General features: G+C 42.3%; 1 protein-coding gene across 1 annotated transcript in view; it reads right to left on the bottom strand.

Moving 5' to 3' along the window:
- Positions 1–701: 701 nt before the first annotated feature.
- npr2 (natriuretic peptide receptor 2) overlaps positions 702–16,575 on the bottom strand; it is a 52,895-nt gene continuing 37,021 nt past the window's right edge. The window contains exons 15-22 of the mRNA XM_070988966.1: positions 16,357–16,525; positions 8,963–9,109; positions 8,157–8,280; positions 6,139–6,207; positions 5,755–5,929; positions 4,550–4,648; positions 2,238–2,329; positions 702–1,290 (exon numbers count right to left, since the gene is read on the bottom strand). Coding sequence (XP_070845067.1) covers positions 1,228–1,290; positions 2,238–2,329; positions 4,550–4,648; positions 5,755–5,929; positions 6,139–6,207; positions 8,157–8,280; positions 8,963–9,109; positions 16,357–16,525 — 938 coding nt within the window. The 3' untranslated portion in view covers positions 702–1,227. The remainder of the gene's footprint in view (positions 1,291–2,237; positions 2,330–4,549; positions 4,649–5,754; positions 5,930–6,138; positions 6,208–8,156; positions 8,281–8,962; positions 9,110–16,356; positions 16,526–16,575) is intronic.

The following is a 16,575-nucleotide window of genomic DNA, read 5'->3' as shown; positions in this document are numbered from 1 at the left end:
CCCCCATTCCACAACTGATAATGAGCATCTAATGAGCGGTGATGTCATTACAACAAACACACAGCTGCCGACTCGCCTCTCTCCACTTCCTCCCTTATCTGTCCACTGCTTGCTTGCATTTAATTAGACTCCAGATGCTTCATGCTCTGTTTCTCTGTGGCACATTTTAGAAATAATAATAATAATAGTCCTGGCAGTGTCATGAAATGAATGTGATGCGACAGGGCTAATATACATCACACACACCTGAACTAATTGTTAAGGCTTGTGAGGGGGAAAGCGCAGAGCCGATATAGATAGAAGGAAAACATCTTCGAGGTGCAGCTTAATTTCAGCAGACATCTTTGAAAGGTTACAGCGGGCAGACTGCCCCTCTGATGAACTGGCTGCTACGCCTCTGCATCAGCCCTGCGAGCACTTCCTGCCTTTTAAATGTGCAATTCTAGCGGGACATCCAATATTTTGGGGGCACAGCACAAGGTCATTTATAAATTCTTTCTGGGTTGAACTTGGATGAAAGCATTTGGGTGAGTATTGTCGGGAGGATGTGGCCCAGATATATTTAGAGAGTACACATGAGCGGCGTGAAGGCGCCTTTACAGTTGATGCATAGAACAGACTCATTTTCTGCCCGTCTCATGTTACATCCTTTGTGGATGCAAACGTCAACAACGAGCCACACTCACAAAACACAGCCTGGTCCGTAACTGGAAAAAGAGTGTTTCACTCAGTTTATTGAACAAAATATCTTACAGTATCTTGGATATACATATATACATATTATCTTGTACTGTGTAACGCGGCTGATGAACCCCTGCAGTGACATCAATTGCAACGCTGTGCCTCCAAAACTTCAATGGATGTTTCAAGGAAATATTAATACATCATTGACTTCCAAACACATTATACAAATCTTAATATAGAAAGCACAAAAAATAAGAATTTATCAGTGAAAAGTACTCACTCCGAGGACAGAAAGGTTCTTCATACAAAAAACAACTTTTACAATATTTTTGCTATTTTTTTTTGTTCTTTTTTTGCAGTTACAGTATGCAGGTAATAAATATACCTGGAATTCCCTCTGTTTTTGTCGTATGGTGTCGTTCTCTTTTCCTCTGCACGGAAATCACCAATAAGGACTTATTCTAGAACAAATAAAGTAGCGGCTCAGCCATCAGAGCTTCTGCTGTCGTCTCCTCCGCTGCTGCCACATGATCAGCAGGCCTCTCAGATAACATACACATCAGTCTTCTCCCCAAGAAGCCAATACGTTCTCATTTTGCCTTTGCCCTGGAAAAGCACAGAAATCAATAGGTTCATCAATGGAGATGAAGAGGGGATGGGGGTAATGTCCTCTATTAGGCTGCCCTTTGTTTAAGGGTGACCCTGACTGTTCCTGCAGTTCAGCTTACGCCTCCACCTTTCTCCGCAAATGAAGCATTGCATAATCAGATTAACTGTCATCACACTGTCATTTGAAAATGCTGTTTTAAAGAATTCTCCATGCTGACTTACTTTGCTTATTTAACTTCATTAAAGTTCTTTAAAGATATCAACTTTAAAGAATATCACAATCATCCTTTACATAAATTGTTTCATGTTTTTAATAAAATCCCTACATTCCCAGAAACAAACAAACAAGAAATACTGAGGACATAATGTCTCAATGGTGGCTACAGCCCTGATTTTATAGGCTGAGCAATTAATTATATCCAATGAATCAAAGACCATGGAAAAAAAAACCTCTAGTTGCAGCCCAATCCATGGAGCAGCATCAAATTCTTCAATTATTTGAACACTTAAGGCATAAAAATATGGGATGCATCTGGCAGCCCCATTACACAGAAGGATTTATACAACAGGATGGCATTTTCCAATTTGAAACTAAGGAATATAATACTATAAAAATGTTAATTTTGACAACTTATTCTCATATAAATCATCTCATAGTATTTATCTCATAATAAGTCTTACAGTACATTTATTTTACCTATTTCAAATAAATAAACAAGGCAAATTGCACCAGTCAGTATTTCACCCTGCTGGCAGAATTTTCTCTCTTCAGGTCAGAGTCTGAGGCCAAATGAGTCGTACAGAGAGAGGCTTTTTTGCAGCGTGAGTGCATTTCATTCAGCTGTCACAAACACAAGCAGGACAGCCTTTGTTCGCGCGAGGCTTGCTCTTTTTCTGGTGCTTCAGCTTGGTCGGTTTTGAGAAAGCAAAGGAAGGGCTCTTACCTTCATTTCTACGTCTCCTCGTAACTGGAGATCAAAGTAGCCAAACTCATCCAGCACTTCTTTGGTGGCTGAGGATACGTGGATCTTTAAGGCTGCAAAACACAGCAAGAGCACAACAGACCAGAATGAGCATTTTCACTGTAAATGACAGTATTTGAATGACCACTACGCTGCTTTTATCACTGCTTCAGGACTGACAGCAGAGGAGGAAACAGCACTGAGGCGAGACGATGCATTCAGTCACATCAGACGCCAGTGGCTGAAATGCTAACGGTGATGAAAATCTGTATTGTTTTGTCCAATTAGTGCACACAGTGCAGAGATGTGAGACGTGATTCCTGCCTGCGAAGCGTCAGGCTGTACAGTTTATCGCTGGCTAAGGGCCCTTAGCTGTAAGTGCTATCAATTATTTACCAGTGGAGGCACAATACAGGAAGCGACTCGGTGGTTAATCAATACGTCCGATGATTCGCTCGCAAAATATCCAACCACAGTTTCATAACACCACTTCCTGTCACTGCCAGTTCAGAACAGAATTGTCAGTGTAGAAATAATTAGACTGAGCAGGTCAACACATCGTATATTCAACTCTGAAATCACAGATCACTGCAGACTGTTTCCATCCCACCACATCAGCTGATCATCTACACTTCAGCAAAGGTGGGAGAAACATGCTTGTAGTATGTTCTGTGGACTGACACGGACAAGATTTAATCAGCTGTTCAAATAAGTGCTTGTTTACTGTTTATTAGGACCCTATCAGTTGTTACCTTGGTAACAATGACTCTCCCTGAGCTCCATTTAAAAAAAAATACAGTATAATCAGCAAACTTTTAGACTCTACATCCAGTCAGTCATACAGTTCTTAACTCTCCTCATTAAAACAGTGTTACCATTACACCAAACAAAGTCAGGGGATAATAAATCCCATGAACCAACAATAAACTGATCTATTAACAGGTATTGTGTGTGGACCCAAAGGCTGATATGTCTTATTTCTCTGTGCCACAGAGCTGAAATGATTAAAAACACATCAGTCAGTGAGCCACACTGCTGCTCTGGCCGACATGTTCCTTCACTCACATGAACACACACTACAGTTTATACTGTCAATCGCACATACACCATCCTGCTGCTGCTGTAAATACTCCTTAGAGTACTAAATAAATCTATATCTGCAGCTGAAAATAGTCCCCGGCAAATGCACTATTTAAGTAGCATTTGTTAAAAATGACAGTGCCCAGCTGTTTCTGGACATTAGTGAGTATTTTGTAAAAATGAAACTGTATTCTTGGCTTTAGGTTTAAACCGTGTACACCCTTCCTGAATGAAAAAAATGTCTCATATGCAACAGAAATTATTAGGAACCCTAATGTTAGGGCAAGCAATAAAATAGAAGCTTTTATTTATACAGCTCAAAATCACATATTTGTCTTAGAGAGCTTTACAGTTTCCACAAATGTACACCCCCTGTCCTTCCAACATCGATATGAACGAGGAAGAACCTGCTGCCATTGTTTCCTCATCTGCTCACCTGTCCCATCAGCACTTTTCCACACTCAGCCACGACTACCTGCCCGCTCACCTGATCACACACCTGAGGCTCATAGCAATCAGAGAAGCATTTAAGATGCTCTGCCACACTCACTCTTGGCCAGACTGTCACTATTTCTATGCAAGACTCTCTAACAATTACTAGTGGACTGATCTCCTGCTGCTGAACTTGCCTGTTCTCCTGTTCCCCTGTAAATATCTCAACCTTTTGTCCCTGACCACAAGTCTTCCCTTACACTTCCTGGATCTTTGTTTACCTGAAACTGTTTGGTGTATGCCGCACCAAACACTGAAAGAGATTTGATATTTTGCACTTCCTGGATCTTTGCCTGCCTGTGACTGCTTGGTGTTTCATTCACTGTACATTACTAGAGACTGTGCACTTGTTGCTGCTTATCCTGCCAAGTCTAAGATTAAAATCAGTATAAGCTATATGTGTCGTGGTGACTCTGCACTTGTGTCGTCACAGGACGAGCAACAGAGAAGGGATCCTTCAACCAGGACACACTGGTAGAATTACAATATGGCAAAACTGAATGACAAATATATATAATAAAACAGCAGAGGGACAACTATCTCAAAGATAAAGAATAAACTGGAAGTCCCTGTAAAGACTGAAAAACAGCAAATAATGAGGGCCTTGCCACCAGTACATCGTTTGTGTAAAACGTGTTCCTCTGTGTGGAGACATCTGATATAAAATCCAGAAGGCACAGGAGTCGAAAGATCGAACAAAAACAAGTGACAGTGACACTCACCCTCTCCGTTGGACTCCATTCGAGATGCCGTGTTGACAGTATCTCCAAACAAACAGTACCTGGGCATTTTCAGACCGACCACGCCGGCACAGACTGGCCCTATAAAACACAAGCTCATTACAGTCTGGTTTTACAGTGGAAAAAACAATCATATCTGGCATGCTAGGAGCTGCTGTCATTATCACACAGCTGCCACAGTGAAAGTATTTTTCAATAGGGCCGCAGAGGTGTGATTGAATTAAAATTGTACTCAGAATGCTTCAAATTACTCTGACAATGCTAAGTACCAGCCTACGCATGCTGGTCCATTTCTGCTGCACGTCAAGAGTCTGAATAAGAACATAAACAGTGCCGCCATGAGCTGATACAGACCAAATAATGTGTCAGAAGCCTCTTACATCAGGCTAAATGCTACAGACAGATCAAGATAAACCATCCTGACTGTTTATGTCCAGTCAGTGCTTTGGTATCCAGAGGTGGGACATTACAAATCACTGTCCAGCACTTGATGTGCACTCAGTTGCCAGTTTATGAAATATACCTGGCTAAAACTAGTGCAGACTAATACAAAAATCCTACTTTCATTGTCCACCCTCACACATTTACATTGATTCAAGACTATGTAATCCAGTTCTCTGAATTACACAGTTCAATCAAACACAAGTACATTTCTCTTTAATCAGCTGATCCACTGTCTAAGTTCTCATAATAACAATATTCAAGTCGCCTCGTTCAGACCCCCGACTCACTGCCCGCATCTTGGGATTTATTTGACAATTCAAAAGGGTCTGGTGTTGTGCTCATTACGGGCTGTTTTCCTACCAGAACCCAGTCAATTGTTGATGGACACGAGGCAAATTAAGAATGTGCCAGAGGAAGAAAAATAGCGAAAATCAATGAAAAATAGCAACAGAAAAATGGCCCCAAAACTGGGGACAAGCAGGGACGAGATCGATGCAGCTGCACACGGCATTGTGAGTAAGAAAATCAACATTTTTGTTGGTTGTTGAGGAAAATATTCAGTTGGCTGCCCAGAGCAACTGCAGCTTTTGTCTACAAGAAAGTAAATGATGGTGTTGACTCATCGACGCTTTGGTCAAGGACACCTCGGAAGGATGGAAAACAGCCATTATGAGAACTGAATCAGGTCACCTCGGAGCAGATGCACACTCCAGATCCAGATCAGGCGGAGGTTCAGGACTCACCTGTGTGTATACCTATCCTGAGTCTCAGCTGATCGTTGGGTCTGTGTCGGATCTTGAATGTTTTGACCTGCTCTAACAAAGCCAGCGACATCCCAGCGATCTCTCTGGCGTGTAGTTTTCCGTTCCGCACCGGCAACCCTGACACCACCATGTAGGCGTCTCCGATGGTCTCCACCTGAGGGACAAAGTCATATCATTTTGCTGCTGTATTCCCAGGATTCTGGGATGCATCAGTGAGTAGATCACGAGAGCATAAAGACTCTTGTTATTCCCTATTTCAGCCCTCACACTATAAAATGCTTGTACTCAAGAGATAAACTCCAGATTAGAAACAAATAAGCAAATTTATAATTATAATTATTCCCACTGATCATCCTGACTCACCTTGTACACATCGAAGTTATCAATGATGGCATCAAAACAGGTGTACAGATCATTGAGCAATGTGACAACCTGCAGAGAGACACAGAGGAGTTTTAATTATATGTCGCCTGTAAAGCGACGGGATAAGTCCTGAAGTCTTTATGTCGGATGAAAGAATAGTGACTCAAATGAACAGTTTACACTGTTTTCTTTTGTTAAACACTGACAGACCAGTGTGTGTGCAAAGCTTCACACTCTCCCACATTATCTGTCTGTCACTGGACGACTGCCCGCTGAGGCTCACTGACACACACATTTACAGGATCATCAATCAAATCCACAGATGGACTATTTCAAACACAATCTGTATTAAATTGAACAAAGTGTGGGGCGTAATTAGCTGTGATGCAGCAGTCATGTCAGAGGTTGGCTGTTTATTCAAAGAACAATTTGTCATTTATTCATCATCTGTTAATGTTCACTTTTTTTAGAACTGTGACTAAACTTGAAATAAAACACAGCTGGCTCCTCCTGATGCAGTCAGGACACTCTGTGCTGTACTTTGGGAGTGAGCAGTGTGGAGTGAATGAGAACATTTAAACTGTCATAGAGCAGGACCTAAACTGTGAGAAACTTCAGATCCAGTTGTTCTGAACTCTTAAAGGCACACTGCGTGATTCACACCCAAACTCAAAACACATGACGAGAACCTACAGTCACTCGCATGATTGACAGGTCTTTTAATGTGAGGGCTGTCAGTTAGAAAACAATGAAATCTAGGTTCTGGATGTTTACTGGTGCTGTTAACGGTCTGTTTATATCACTGATGTAAAAGTAGCATTAAAAGAGGCCTATATTTTCTACTGTGTTAACCTGAACAAATCGGAGTTTTCTTGTAAACAAATATAATTTACATCTACACTCATCAAAACATACTGTGTGCATCCTTGAGGCCTAACAAGCTCATGCTCAATGCATGTCCTTCCTCTTAAAATATCTGCAAGTTAATTTTACTCCCTATAAAAACATGCAGTACTGGCACTCAAACAGGATTTCTGGGGTGCTTTGGTGAAGAAACACTTTATGACTGTCCTTGTCTCATCCTTAGACCCTTCAGCAGCTCCACACAGCTATATTTTAGTGGAAATCATTGAAAGGTGAATAATCTCTCTAATCATCTAATTGTACTACAGATTTATAATTATACAGTAATTATACTTAAAACCTTTTCGATGCAGGAGACATCCTTCATATGTTCATAAATTGGGTTTCACTATGATTAGAGGAGTGATGTATCTCACTAATGCACAACATTTTCAAATGGCTGTTAGGGTGCACGAGGAGGGCCACTGCAATTACAGGTCAGCACATCGACTGACTGGCTGACAGTGGGAACACGGATGGACATTTCCACTGCAGGTGGAGGTTTTTGGGGTCTGTCACCTCCTCTGTATTTAGCAGTATTTTATCGTACTGTATTATTCTCAAATGCACATAGAAATGCAGTGAACGGCATTCATATTGTTTCAGTTGAAGATCCTTCATTTGAAATTCTGTCCAGCTCAAGAAGCATAATTGGTTCTTTCCCACAACTTGTGAAGATAAAGAGGCTGAACTTAAGAAGAGCATGTCCGTTCTTGAGGTGATCCCCACTGCACGCGAAGGTGTCCATCACCACCTCAGAGCCTCTGCCTGGATGTGGCATTATGATAATGTATTTGGTCCAGTAACCTCCCTTTGGTATCCAAGCGAGAGGGAGATATGTGGTGGCAAATGTGACTCAGCTCTGCGTCAACACGCTCTTCCATCTAACAACTGCACTATTTTGAGTTGCAGCCCATGTGTGGGAAAACACACTGTGGGAACTATGAGACACACCGTAGGTAGAGACCTGATACTGGTGAGCACTTTCATGCATGAATAGAGAAAGAAGATTCAAACATCGGATCTTTAAGATACACCGACGAACACAAAGCTACGCTGAGTTGCAGAGTGGGAATGATTCACAGGATTGCAGTGACATATTGATTGCTGTGTACCTGCAGCGGTGTGCTCTCTGCAGACATGGACGTGAAGCCCACAATGTCACTGAAGTAAATGGTGACGCTGTCGAATGCTTCTGCCTGCACCGTCTCCCCTCGTTTTAGCTGCTCTGCTACTGAACTGCGTGCAGAGAGAGAGACGTGAGGTCAACATGTTCATGCCACGAAACAGTAAAATAAGTTCTGAAAAGGGCAGATCAGAGGAGAAAAATCAAATGCCTGAAGACATAGAAACATTTATTTAGTCAGGTTTAGCTAAAAATCCTCAAAGTCTTCCTAAAACACAACTACAGAACGCCTGGCACGTTCAATTCTACTGTAACTAGACATCAGCTTATCTTTGCTAATTCTGCTCACGCTAATTTTCTCTAATCAAATAATACCAAAGGCAAAAGCGCTGTGCCAGAAATGGGCAAGTGAGAAATAATATCTGTCCTTTCTCAGGCCTTTCTCCATCTGTCTGGATGGCTTTGAAGAAGCAGGAAAAGAGGATAAATGGGCGAGAAAGATGGGATTTGCTTCTGTGGTGTTATTCAAATGCCTTAATGAGCAGTTTGCCTGTCAGTTCCCTCTGTTTCCTTTCATCTACAGTGAGATCGCACCACGGGGAAACGTGTATCTGTTAATGAAATGTAGTGTTGGGAGGGATTTGGAGTCTTTAATTAATACAGGGATTTAACACAATTGACAGCCTGTCATAGAGCCACGCTGGTAACACGCACCGTATTTGCTGGGTTAATTGGAGTTTTAAGCGTTTGGATGGAAGGACAAATTGTGAAAGTGATTAATCATTTTTTTCTTACTGTGGTAAAATTTGATAGAGGAGGTTTTCGGCTTTCCTTTTCTCCTCCAGGTAAGCTTGTGTTCGCTCCTCCACCAGGTTCTCCAGGTTATTGGCATACTGCTCCATCCTGGACAGCAGGTTGTTAAGAATACTGGTGCTGCCCTCCCTATGGAAAACACAGAGTAGAATTAGGTAATATCCACACAAACACCTGGCCAGCGTCATCTTTCATGGTTTTGTCCATCAGTCCTATCCGTAAGTGATGAGATCTGCCTACATTACCCACAATACAACTCGACCACCAGTCAGAGATTTGGGTGTGTTGTGCTAGTAGCAGTTAGTGCATTCACACGTTGCTAGCTAAACTAACTAAACTTGAATGTTGACTCAAGTGACATCACTTGAGGCAGTTTATCAGACTTCACACAGCTCCCTCTGGAGCCACAGCGGTCTTTAAAAAATATTTTTCACATATACTACAGTAGTACTGCAAACAGACTTTGGTATTTAAAATCGATGAAATTCCCTTTGGTTATCTGCACTCACACATGTTTATCATGTCATATCATTCTAACTGCTTTGTGAATTGGCTCCACCAATCAGATTTAAGTGACAAACGATCTGTATTTTAACCACTTCAAATCCAGTCGGATTTAAAAGAGTAAAATAAAACTTCTCCATTCGAGGTGAAAACTATATACAGTAAGTGTCAAACCACAAATGTGAAGACTGACCAAGTCTAAGGACTGACACTTGTGGTAGAATTTGAGGAAATGAAGGCTCCAGATTTTCAGTCCCAAAAGTGGGTCAAACTCCAAAAACTCTGGTTGCAACAACATAATTTGGTCAGACCTTCTTGACCTGGTAAATGCCCAGTTTCTAACAGATTTCTGTTAAAATATTTTTGTTGAGATAACGGAGATGATCATCAGGATCATTAGGATTTTTTGCGGCTGCGTAGCACTAACCATGCTAAATAAACAGACTTTGAGCAGCTTTGCAGTTTGAGAAACACAAGCTCAGCTCTCTCAGCATTAATACTTTAATGTAATAATGACTGCAGTGCCTTCAGGGGTTAAATGGCGGTGTACATGTCTAATCATTCAGAGCTACAACAGGAACTGTGCTTTGCTCCAATAACACATTTCTGTTTTATCTTGTATACGATGTGTTTGTACACAGTATCAGTCACATATGACCACACAGCAGCTGTTGTTACCTTCCAACATGGAAGGAAACCAGACACCCCAAACGTTCTGTGAAATGCCTCTATTTACGTCTCTGCTGCTGCACTCGTAGCAGTTAACGTATATTTTATAACTATATAATACACATGTTGTGTAATGTGTGTTCCTCAGGAGATTTCAACATTCATATGCTTAATATGCTTCATACGCGCACACACACACACACACACACACACACACACGCACACATGCATGTACACGCATTTACTCCAGCGGAGCAAGACAGTGAGTCATCCACACCACCATGGCGGCTAAAAGCATCAATGCCTGGCATCCGGCCATGCTTCTTGTGGGTCACAGATCCTACACACACCCACATGTTGTTTAAGTTTAAAGAACCAAACATCAGAGGGAAACATGAGAGACGGTGATGAGTATCAACGCTCTGAATGCAATCACCGTCCATGCGCTGAGAATCACAGACATCCACATTTTACCACCATTCATCCAAACTAATAGTAAGAGTGGAAACTGAGAGCTGTGTGTACGGTGAGCGTAACGCTAAAGAGATGAGAAGCCAGAAAAGAATCATTTCAGCAAGTGATTCAATCCTGCACCCAGTTCCAAAACCAAGTGAAGACATATCAGATAACTCGTTTGTTACCATGCATTTGTCTGTTGATAGAAGGCCACGGACTGAGGCACAACTGAGGTTTGTCAGTACGCCACCATCTGTCCATTCATCAAGAACTTCTTGTTTGTGCTTTCCAATCAGCTTTCAGACCACAAGCAGTCACCAGCTATGAAACCGAGGTCGGCGGTAACGAGAGGGGGGGTAGTCGGTGCTCTTGTGTCTCACAAGGCTATGCGCCGCTGACGTCTGAGTTGACGATGCTTGAACTTTTGTGCTGCCGTGGCAAGCCATGTTACCATGACAACCACAGAAACCACACAAGGAAAACGATCTAGGAGCAAATTTTACTGCTACTGTCTGATCTGTACCCCTATTTTCCTGCTGTGAACAAATGTAATTAAAAAAATATTAGAGTAAAATTAGCCGACAACCGTTAGAGGTAATTGGTAGCTACAGTGATGGAGCTGCGCCCTACTGCTGACCAATCAAAATACAGAACCAACATCACTGCATCTGTAGCAGTAACTGCTCGCTGTGTGAAAGAACTTTTCCATGAATCCTCCAACCGATTTCAACCAAACATTTTGCAATTATTTGGATGAGCTTGCTAGTAATGCTTTATTTCCTATAATTTCCTAAAAAAGAACTGGAAAGATGATGTAATTAATTTTGGGGAAAACGGACAGTTTGCAATTGGAACATGTCCACTTAATTAGCTCCGCGTAATTGCTAGCATAAGCTGGAGTCTTTTAGGCAGTGCACTGCAGGTCATCTGAACATGTAAAAATGTGAGCTTTGTCTGCAGACGAGTATAAAATTAAAAGCGTACAATAATACGTGATTATTTACTTGTGTATAAATGGAGAAGTTTTCTGTCTGTCTGGATCTCATCAACTGCTCCAACGCACAACACAACTGGCCAAACTCCAGTGACTGTCTCTGGATTTTTTTCCCTGTAGTTTGTATCAAATTATTTCCAGGAAACTTACTATGAAATTATTAGAAAATTACTGACACATGCAGCAACTGCAAGCAAATGCAGACGACACGTCCATGTGTGAAACGCTACAGCAACTTGATGCATTTAGACCAACTGAGGTAACTGCACAAAGCCAAACAGGCTTTACGTAGTTTCAGGAAATCACGGCTGTCATCAGCCAGTCAGCATATTTGTCTGTCACTGTGTATTTTGATGTGGATGTGGATCCAGACTAGCTGATTAAAAATTAAAAACATTCTCTACTATTTAAAACACAATGCAGACCGCTGTGCAGTCTTGGCAGAGGTATGCGCGCTCTGAGTGCTTTCTTGTTTACATAGTGGCAAACATGCTTTAAGAAGTTCCATTCTCCTCAGATTTGTGGACTGATGTGCCAGTTGCTTCAGCAAAAACAGTTTAGAAACAATTCAGTGCTGAACAGAAAGTGTAACGAATCCTTTCTGCAGTATGAGCAGTGATGGCGAGCAGTGGGAGACTTGATGTCGGCATGGAGAGGTCGGCTATTCATGGTGAGCGAAGTGTCAGCTCCCTGTGTGTTACACACGTTTACTGCTGAACACCCCTCTTGTTACGGCGCCCTTCAAGCCAAAGCTCATACACAAGCACCAAAAATAACAGCCCATCCATCACGTCATGTCAACAACATGCATTTACCTAATGAAAATAACCGGCAAACACTGCATTAAGGCACAGGCCTCTGTGACGACGGGCCTCACACACAAGAGGAGGGGCTTAGCGTGCGGCTGTCAAGAGCATCCTTGAGTGCTCCTGAGGATGTCAATCATGTCGAGCTCTCCGCTGCAAATGGAAAGCCATACATCACCGAGCTCATCAGAGCTCACAGAGGAGAGGTCAGGCTGAGGGAAACACCGGGCACAGATCTGTTTATAGATTCCCCAAAGCACCTGTTTTTAGCTTGCTCCTCCACCAAATCAACATGTGGATTTGTAGTGTTGCATACTCAACATATGATATGTACTTTACATTTCTGCCCATCAAAGGTAATTTTCACATGTGTCTTCTAAGCAGTTACTATTTTAGTTGTCTATGTTGGCCGATTATTACTGCATCTTAAAGCATTTGTGTGCAGTAACTGTTTTGAACTCTTCCTTGTTGATGAGGTAAAAGGATGGTCTGGTATCCACAAATCGACTGAGAACAGCAACCTTTCAATGCAGAAAAGGACAGTTCACAGTATCCTTCTCATCACCCCGCTGTGTGGAAAAAAGACTAAATTTATAAAGGCAGTGGAATCTTCATGATGATGGATAGCTTGTTAATGGCACTTAAAGTCAACAGCAAGTCTTTTAAAATGATAAATAATAATTAGAATATTGAATACTGTAACTAGTTGGAGCAGCTATGAAAGGCAGACGGGAAGCATCACTGGTGCATTAGCTGTAATCTGTGACCATGCATGGCTAAAGCTGGATTTATGCTTATCGCTCAGTATCACAAAATGAAATGAAGAATGCAAACACAGCAGCACACCGTGGGCTGGCCATGTATGACACATGCATCCAGTGGTTGAAACAGGTGAAATTCAGCACTGCACTGTCCATCAGCTGCTTCGCCAGAGGCACCTACACCCTGTGACATACAAGCGTAATTCCATCCGAAGCTCGGCTAGATACCACACACGACCACACCAGGAGCAGAAAGCTTCCAAGTTGCCATTCAGCGTAATGAACCATGACCCGTATCCTGATCTCCATGTCAAAACTCACGGGACAGAAAGGTCGACCGCGGCTGGCAGGCAGAACATTAAAACCTCTGGCAGCTTGAATCTGCATTCAGCCTGCATTACCTCCTCAGCCCTCACTTTACCCTGAAATATACCCTGTAATGCCTTTGTAACATGTGGAATTGCATATACAGCAATGTCACATGTGTATTTCTGTATCCACTTGTTCCAACATTTATTGGAGCTATATGTGCTTTTATTTAGTGAAGCATTCAAACCCAAGGCGCCATGTTTGTTTTATGGCCGCATCAGTATAACAAATTGAAATTTTCCACATCTCTTTGTGCACAATTTTCTGCGTATTTCCTTTTTGAAAACCTCTGGGATCTTGCAAGAATTTAAAGGCCCTGAGTGATGGTGGGTATTTTCTTCCAAAGTTAAAACAGTTTTGGTTATTTCATATGAGAGATTTCTGTATTTCTGTGTTCTCCTCACTGATGTCTCAATTTGGACAAAGTGATGTCACCTACTTCTGTGCAGCAATCAGGATTGAGCATTTGAAATTTATCAGGAGCTTATATGTACAATTCTGTGTGTTTGAAAACCAATTAATCCCACAACGCATCTGTAATGAGTGATCCATGCGGTTGTGTCTTACAGCAGCACAGTGTATTTACTGAAGGAAAAAGCTGTAGACCTTATCTCTTAACGATGACTTCCTTATCTCATAATTAGAAAAGATCTCATGGGGAAAGGTTTCATAATTATGAGATAGTATTCTAGTGATTCTCAGCTCTTTTCTCACAATTCTGACATCTTTTCTCGTTGTTATGAGACAGTGAGTCATCATTATGAGATAAGCTCTCCGTTATTTTCTTTGGTGAATCATTCACAGGTGATCAAATGCTGACATTTTGTTAGGCCCCTCAGCGTCTCATACAGACTCACTAACCTTGAGCGTCTGTAAGAGACGCAGCAGGCTTTCAGCTGTCTCCAATGCAAACTCATCCGTGCCAATATTAGATGGTCAAACCAACTGTTCAAAAGAGTGACCTTAGGGAGGTGGAGCTCAAGAGACCAGGGTTTGTTTCCCGTGTGAAACCTAAAGTCAATGTTTTTTCTGGGTTATTATGGATCCCACTGCTTTTCTTGGCAAGGCTCGGCCTATTCTGCCTCTGACTGGTTGCCCTCCGTTGGTTGGATTGGTTCAGTTTAGGCATGAGGAGTGAGAGTGGTTAAGGTTAGGGTGAGAGTATCAGGATAAGCCATTCAGAGGCACATAGGGCAGGCCTTGCCAAGAAAAGCAGAGGGATCCATAATAATACATTTTTCCTACACCTTACCAAGTATTCTTGATGCCTAAACCTAAACCAAACTATGACCCTTTCACAACTGAGGGTGTTTCAACATTAAACTTGTGGTAGAAAGGCTTTCTTGTAGGAAGGCTTTGCAGGTCGCACACAGACTCTAAAGGACACCTTGTGCATGGGGACACAGAGGAGTGTGACAAAGCGCCGGTGGTACTTGATGACCTTGGATGAGGATGTGTTGACTGAATGCATCAAGCTTGTGTAGTGTACGACTTCACTTGATTATTTTCATCTTACAACCCCGATTTCAAAAAAGTTATAATAAAACCTGAAAAACTGAATGTGATAACTTGCTAATGCTTATCTGTACATATAGTATACTAGTATGGTCAACTTCCCCATACAGTTCCTACCAGCCTCTAGTTCAAATGCAAAAATGTGCTAGAAATTGTGTATTCCTGAGTGTGTTCTTGTGTGTGTGTGTGTGTGTGTGTGTGTGTGTGTGTGTGTGTGTGCTCTATAATGTCACTTAATGTCAGCAGGGATGCTTCGTACACTAACTCTTTCTGACAGAGCTGCCCTACTCAAGGGAAAACATGTTCCTCCATTCCTGCGTCAACACAAAACTCACAACCAAAAATATGCATATGAATGATTCATGGGATCATTGAAAACAATACCAGAAACATGGACTCACACACTACCCTTTCTTACATAAACACACACACACACACACACACACACACACACACACACACACACACACACACACACACACACACACACACACACACTCAGAGATGGAAAGGCAGCAAAGAGCACTTCCTGTCTGTAGCTGCTTGTCAGGAATCACAAGCAGCCTTTTATCTGAAATTGTCTTGGTGATTTCCAGAGCATGATCCTTTTTTCCCGTTTGCCTTTTTGAATCTCTTAAACGTATCAACTTGCACGGCCGTCAAAGGGACTTCGGGTTCTCAACACAGCGTTCAGATCTCGAGCTTGGCAGAGAAGGTAGTGATAGCCTGAGAAAGAACGGCCTCCGTCCATTTCAATTTGTCAAATTATCTCCGCTTTGAAAACAAGGCTGGAAGTGTAGTTAATTCAATCAAGAGTGCTTCCAGCTCCTTGTGTTTTGCCATAATTCATTCTCCAGTCATTTAAATCTTACCTCAAAATAACAGCTTCAACATCACGGCGATGGTTCACTGACTTCTAATAGGGAGAACGTTCTTTCCATCCCGGCCCGCGCCATGAACGCCCGCTCTTGCGCAATGGAACTTGGGTACAATGTCCCTTGAGAAGTGAACTACGTCACGCACCACCAACTATGTCGCCGATGTTGGTGCAACTGGACCGTATTTTATGAAGAAAACATTTTCTGGTTTTCCCTCTGATGTCCTCCAGCTGCTCTGCTTCAACTGTCACTGATTTACCCAAAGGACAAAATCTATTCTCTCATTTACCTCCAGCTGTATCGAGGCTATGCAGATTTGTTCGTGGGATATTTGTGTTTGAGATTTCTGAGGTTGCTTTTGAAATTTCAGTGAAGGGGCTTTCTAAGCATTGGGCCATGAAAAGAAGAAAAGTGCCAGTCTCACTTGTTGAGTTTGGCCACGTAGATCTTGATGTGGCCAAAGTCGGGCCTCTCGGTCGGGTCCTCGGCCCAGCAGCCCTCCATCAGGATGGTCAGCTCCTCCGAGTGGCATCTGTTGTCCGTGTTGGGCCGAAAGTACGGCTTCTGACCGTTCCTCACCTTCTGAACGATCTCTGCGGCGGAGAGAGGACAGAGTGTGTTCTCCAGATGGAAGTGTGTGTGT

The sequence above is a fragment of the Chaetodon trifascialis genome, chromosome 20 (genome assembly GCF_039877785.1).
Source record: "Chaetodon trifascialis isolate fChaTrf1 chromosome 20, fChaTrf1.hap1, whole genome shotgun sequence".
Classification (NCBI taxonomy): Eukaryota; Metazoa; Chordata; class Actinopteri; order Chaetodontiformes; family Chaetodontidae; genus Chaetodon; species Chaetodon trifascialis.
Note: the sequence above shows the minus strand (reverse complement) of the source record. Positions and strands in the feature narration are given on the sequence as shown.